Genomic DNA, 5,439 nt, shown 5'->3' with positions numbered 1-5,439 from the left:
CAGCAACCTCCAGCTCTTGGGCTTAGGTGATTCTCTTGCCTCAGCCTCCCGAGTAGCTGGGACTACAGGTGCCTGCCACAACGCCTGGCTATTTTTTGTTGCAATTCAGCGGGGGCCGGGTTTGAGCCTGCCACCCTTGGTATATGGGACCTTATGGGGCTGGCGCCCTACTCCCTGAGCCCCAGGCGCCACCCCATGGTAGAAGTTGTTTTTGTTGTTGCAGTTGTTGTTGTTTTAGCTGGCGTGGGCAGGGTTCAAACCCACATTTATGACTTTGACTCAGATTGTACAAAAGTGATTTATGTAGCCAAAGCATTTTTACCCCTATGATATTCTGAAATAAAATTAAACAAAAATCCCCTGTACAGCGTCCCTGTGCCCTACTCCAGCTTTGCAGATGGAACCTGCTTTTCCAAGCTACTCTTCAGCAATGTGCTGTGCAGCCAAGTGAGGCTTCCGTATCAGCATCTTGTGCAAGGCCAGTAGGTTGGAGGTCGCTCACTGTCTGAGAGCTGAGTGGCAGCCAGTGGGCAGAGAGGGAACCTGACAACAGGGCCTCCCCGTACGTCACCTCTGAACCTTAATTTCCTCATTTGAATGATGGGCACAATAGTCCCTATCACATGATCATGAAGTATAATCCCCGCCTCAAAGGACTATGGGATTACACATGCAAGACTGAAGGGGAGTATCTGGTAAGGAAGATCTTGACAGCTGCCTCTTCTTCTTCCTTTGAAATAACTTATGTCCTCCAGAGTCAAGCTCCAGCCCTTCTTCTCTGCAATCTCCCTGGGTCCTTCTCCCCTTCTCCCTGCTCAGGGCTTCCCTTGCTCACCCGGCCACCTTTGGCTTCCAACTGGACTCAAATCAGATGCTCACTCTGTTCCTGACTGAACCTCAGACAAACCTCAAACACTACTCAACCCTGCCTCCCTTAGAGTTTGGGGCCAGCGATGTACCTGCACACTGAAGTCTCAGCCAGCCCACCTGATCTTCTCCAGTGTGGCAGAAATGGGGAAGAAGGAGGAGAGAAAGGCCACTTCTATTATCCTTTTCCTCCCCACAGAGGGTAAGCACACCCTGGGCTGGGGGACAGAGTGGCACTCTCCACCTCACACTGTAGCAGGGTGTCGAGGGAGCCACATAGCAGGGAGGTATGGACACCAAAGCACTTCCAGAGGAAATCTTTAGAGAAAGGAAGCAAGGACAGACAGACGAAACTGTTTCAAGAACCCAGCTTACCAAAGACTTAAAGTAACAAATACACTTTTAATTCATTTCAGATAAAAACTACTTAGAGAAGGTCAGTAATCATTTTAGTCCCTAATATGTTGGAGCTGTATCCTCAGCAGCCTTGAGGAACTGGGTTAACTGGTTATTTCACATCATCCACAGTATTAGAAAAAACAAGGCATCGTATCAATTTAGGTTAACCATTTGGCTGGCAACCAAATCTAGTCTCTTACATTCCGTATTTTTTCTTTAGCTCTTCGACTTTGTTGATGTAAGCTTTCATGGCCTCTTCCTTGTTAGTCCCTGTAAGGAATCAAAGATTATCTGTCAGGGAGCCAGCATGGTAGAAAAGAAGCAGGCTTTAGAGTCCCAGACAGCTCTGGGTTAATTCCCTGAGGCTCAGTTTCTCACTCGTAAAGGTGAAATCCTACTACCTATACCTCAGACGTCTACCAAGCATTAGACTTAAAGCACCCAAGGAGCCTGGCCCAGGATGAATGCTCCATAAATCACCGAGCTCAGAATGCACAGCGGGGCTGGCTGAGGCCCGTCCTCTACCTGGCAGCTACATGAGTCCCCATAAGGCAGTGGGGGAATGTCACGTGAGCCTCAGGAGAAACACTCAGTCCTCCACACGAGACTCATTGTGGTGACTTTACTGGTCCTGTTGACTCTCCTGGTTGTCTTTGGCCTATTAAGTATTTCTGTGTGAGGCTCTGAAGTCCCAGAGCTATAAGTTGGCAGTGACAAAGCAAAGCCAGGCACTCTCTTCTCCCCAGAGAGAAGCTATGAGAAAAGTTTTGAAAGCTGGGCAAAAGCAGCTGGTTCTTGGAGGGGAATGAGATAAATCTTTGTCTTCCCATTGAAGTACAAAGGACACTGAATGTTCCCTCAGAGACGGTGACACCCAGCTTCCTGGATTCTATGGTGGAGGAGAGAGACCCTCTGGGACTCAGAGCTTGTTCTGAAGCACTGAAGAGAATGGTGTGGAAAGGCCTGGTGAAAACGGACAGTCAGACAGCCATTCCCTTTCCAGTCACTTGCGAATCCTAGGAGTGTAGTTACTGTATTGTGGCTTTTCTGAATTCAAGGGTTTCTCATTTGCAGGAAGACAGAAGGCTTATTCAGAAAGTAACTAGAGAGAACATTAAGGCCGCCAGGAACTTTGGTGCCAACTTTTGGGTCTTACTGCCACAGGTGGCACATGATTAAGTAGAAGCCTGGATACTTCTTGGCTGCTGGTGCTTAGCATATAATAGCCCCATTCACCGAGCCTACGATGTGCCAGCAGCTTGCCGAGCATTAGCTCATTCCCTCTTTTATGTGCCCTTCTGGCTGGGAGGGATCTGGGGAGGGCATTCAGGCCAGGGGGTCACTGCCTAGCTTTATAGGGGGAGAGGGACTGTGGGCAGGAAACCATCCCTTATTCTAAACACATCCAACGTCCACATCAACTACCCCACCTCCCAGCCTGACTTTCAGTAGCCTGGTCCCCAGCCCCTCCTCTACAGATGACACCCCTGCTCAGAAACAGTCCTTTTTAAAAAGGCATAAGCAGTATTAGGAGAAAAAGTAGGTGGCCTATTTTTTTTTTTCCTTTCTGGTGCAGGTTAGGCAGGTTTCTAATGTGTGCCTCACCCACTTTGTTTTCTCTCCTCACCCCTTACACTCAATAAAGAAGAGTCTTTCATTACCGGGCTTCATAAACAAGAGAAAATGATTAGAACAATTTACCTTTCAGCTCATTCCAGGCATCCCACTTGGCCTTGCCTTTGAAGTCCAACATTCCAGGCCGTTCTTAAATAAGGGAAGGAAAGACATTAGATCTGCTTCAAGTTCTAATGGCGAACTGAATCAACTTTCTTGCCTTGAAAGCCATCTTTTATTACACCTATTCCTTCTTGGCTCCATCATAGAGTTAAATGGGTCTAGTACAGTGGGTTCTGCTTGAAGAAATTCAGGTGTGGCTTGGTGCCTGTGGCACAGTGGTTAATGTGCCAGCCACATGCACCAAGGGTGGTGGGTTCAAATCCAGCCTGGGCCAGCTAAACAACAATGACAACTGCAACAAAACATAGCCAGGCATTGTGGCGGGTGCCTGTAGTCCCACTACTTGGGAGGCTGAGGCAAGAGAATCACTTAAGCCCAAGAGTTTGAGGTTGTTATGAGCTATGATGCCACGGCACTCTACGGAGGGTGACATAGTGAGACTCTGTCTCAAAAAAAAAAAAAAATTCAGTTGTATAGAAATCCAATGTCAAAATCTAGAGAAAATATGAGGAAAATGGTTTTCATTGATAAGACCATTTTTATAAGTTGAATAACTCCAAAATTTCTCCTTTTACAAATTGTACTTAATTTTTTTAATAAATAAAACCTCCATTCACATGGCTCAACATTTAAGCTATAAAGAAGAATATTATAAAGCTTCTCTCCCACTTGTATCCACCCAAATTCTCTTTCTAATCATTATTTTCTGGGTGTCCTTTCCCATGAATTGTGTGTTCATATCCTTGCTTGATTTGCTTACCAAATTGTTAGTCTATTTCTTGTTGATTTGCAGGGGTCTTTCTTTACTGGGACAAAGTTTCTTTAAATTATATTGTTATTTTATGCCTACAAAACTGTTTTCATCTGCAGTTGGGAAACTCACACACTATCTCCCTGCTCCCCTATTTCACTGCCATACCAAGGAGAGCCAAAGGGAGCAATCAGTCTACAGCTTGGGACACTGTATATGAGAAAATATGTTCCTGAGTGTTTAGGGGGGAGTGTTTTCAGGGGCACTGGAGACAAATTGCACCTATAGGCTTGGCACCCATAGCACAGTGGTTACGGCACCAGCCACTTACACTGAGGCTGGCAGGTTTGAACCTAGCCTGGGTCTGCTAAACAATGACAAGTGCAACAACAACAACAAAAATAGCCAGATGTTGTGGCAGGCACCTGTAGTCTTAGCTACTTTGGAGGCTGAGGGAAGAGAATCACTTGAGCCCAAGAGTTGGAGGTTGCTGTGAGCTGTGATGCCAAAGCACTCTACTGAGGGCGACACAGTGAGACTATCTCAAAAAAACAAATTGTACCTACAATTATCAGACTCCTCGAGCAGTGTTCTTCCACACCCTCTTCTGTAATGATGGAAATGTACATTTGCAATTCAGAAGTCACTAGTCACATGTGCCTACTAAGCACCTGAAATGTGGCTCATGCAACTAAACTTGACTTTATTCAACTTTAACTATTCAATTAAAATTTAAATAGCCACATGTGTCTAATGGCAATTATATTCAATACTACAGCCCTAAAAAGCACCAATTATACCTCCCTGGTCAGAAAGTGGTAGATCCCAAGCCAGTCTTCCTATACTCATGTGAATACAGGTAGTTCCAGCATGGGCAGAGGCCTGTCTCTGAAAATACTGTTTAGCAGTATCTCAGCACCTCTGGCCACTCCCACTTCACCTTTCCTTTCCTTTCCTGGGAGGATAGAATTTGTAAAGTCACTGTAAAACTCATCTTTACCATAAGACTTTCCTTAACTAAGTTCTCCATGTGAATCCCAGGGTTTGATTTGGCATTGTCAGGATCCTTAGCTCTGGGTGCCATTTCCTGCTTCTGGATGGCTGGCAGCCAGCCCACACATTCTACCCTCCATTCTAGCTACTACAGAATTGGGGGCCATGCTTGCTCTCCTCCTGAAAGGGGTATAAGAGACCGCCTTCAGTACCGTCATGACCACCAACTCTGAGTCCTCACACAGAACGCTCTGTGCTGTATACACTCAGTATATACCCAAGTTTCAGAGGCTGGGGGCAAAATTAAAACTGCCCAAGGCAGCAAATACATCACTACAGAACATGGTAATCCAAAGCACAGCCTTGAAATCTGTATCAAGAATTTTGGAAAGGGAACAAATGGTCACCAGGAAGGTATAGACTATTGTCAACAAAAATACCTCTAACCTGCCCCTAGAAGCCAGGGGCTTCTCTGCTTCACAACATCAGACCTGGCCAGGCTGCCAAATGCTTTAGCTTTGATCCTGCCTATCTGGAGCAGAAGAAGTATGGCTCGACAAAGCTACTACTGAGCAAGTCTTTCTTTCTTTAATTTTTTTGAGACAGTCTCACTTTGTCGCCCTTAGTACAGTGCCCACAGTACTAGCTCACAGCAACCTCAAACTCCTAGGCTCTTTTTTTTTTTTTTTTTT

The 5,439-nt window shown here is 45.8% G+C and overlaps 1 protein-coding gene across 1 annotated transcript in view; it reads right to left on the bottom strand.

Annotated features, from left to right (window-relative positions):
• Window positions 1-1,249: 1,249 nt before the first annotated feature.
• The window catches only part of DBI (diazepam binding inhibitor, acyl-CoA binding protein), a 6,203-nt gene continuing 2,013 nt past the window's right edge, over window positions 1,250-5,439 (bottom strand). The window contains exons 3-4 of the mRNA XM_003792632.3: window positions 2,968-3,030; window positions 1,250-1,536 (exon numbers count right to left, since the gene is read on the bottom strand). Coding sequence (XP_003792680.1) covers window positions 1,463-1,536; window positions 2,968-3,030 — 137 coding nt within the window. The 3' untranslated portion in view covers window positions 1,250-1,462. The remainder of the gene's footprint in view (window positions 1,537-2,967; window positions 3,031-5,439) is intronic.

Source organism: Otolemur garnettii, unplaced genomic scaffold, assembly GCF_000181295.1.
Source record: "Otolemur garnettii isolate 467f Iridium unplaced genomic scaffold, OtoGar3 scaffold00059, whole genome shotgun sequence".
NCBI lineage: Eukaryota > Metazoa > Chordata > Mammalia > Primates > Galagidae > Otolemur > Otolemur garnettii.
The sequence above is the reverse complement of the archived record's forward strand: the minus strand, read 5'-3'. Positions and strand labels throughout refer to the sequence as shown.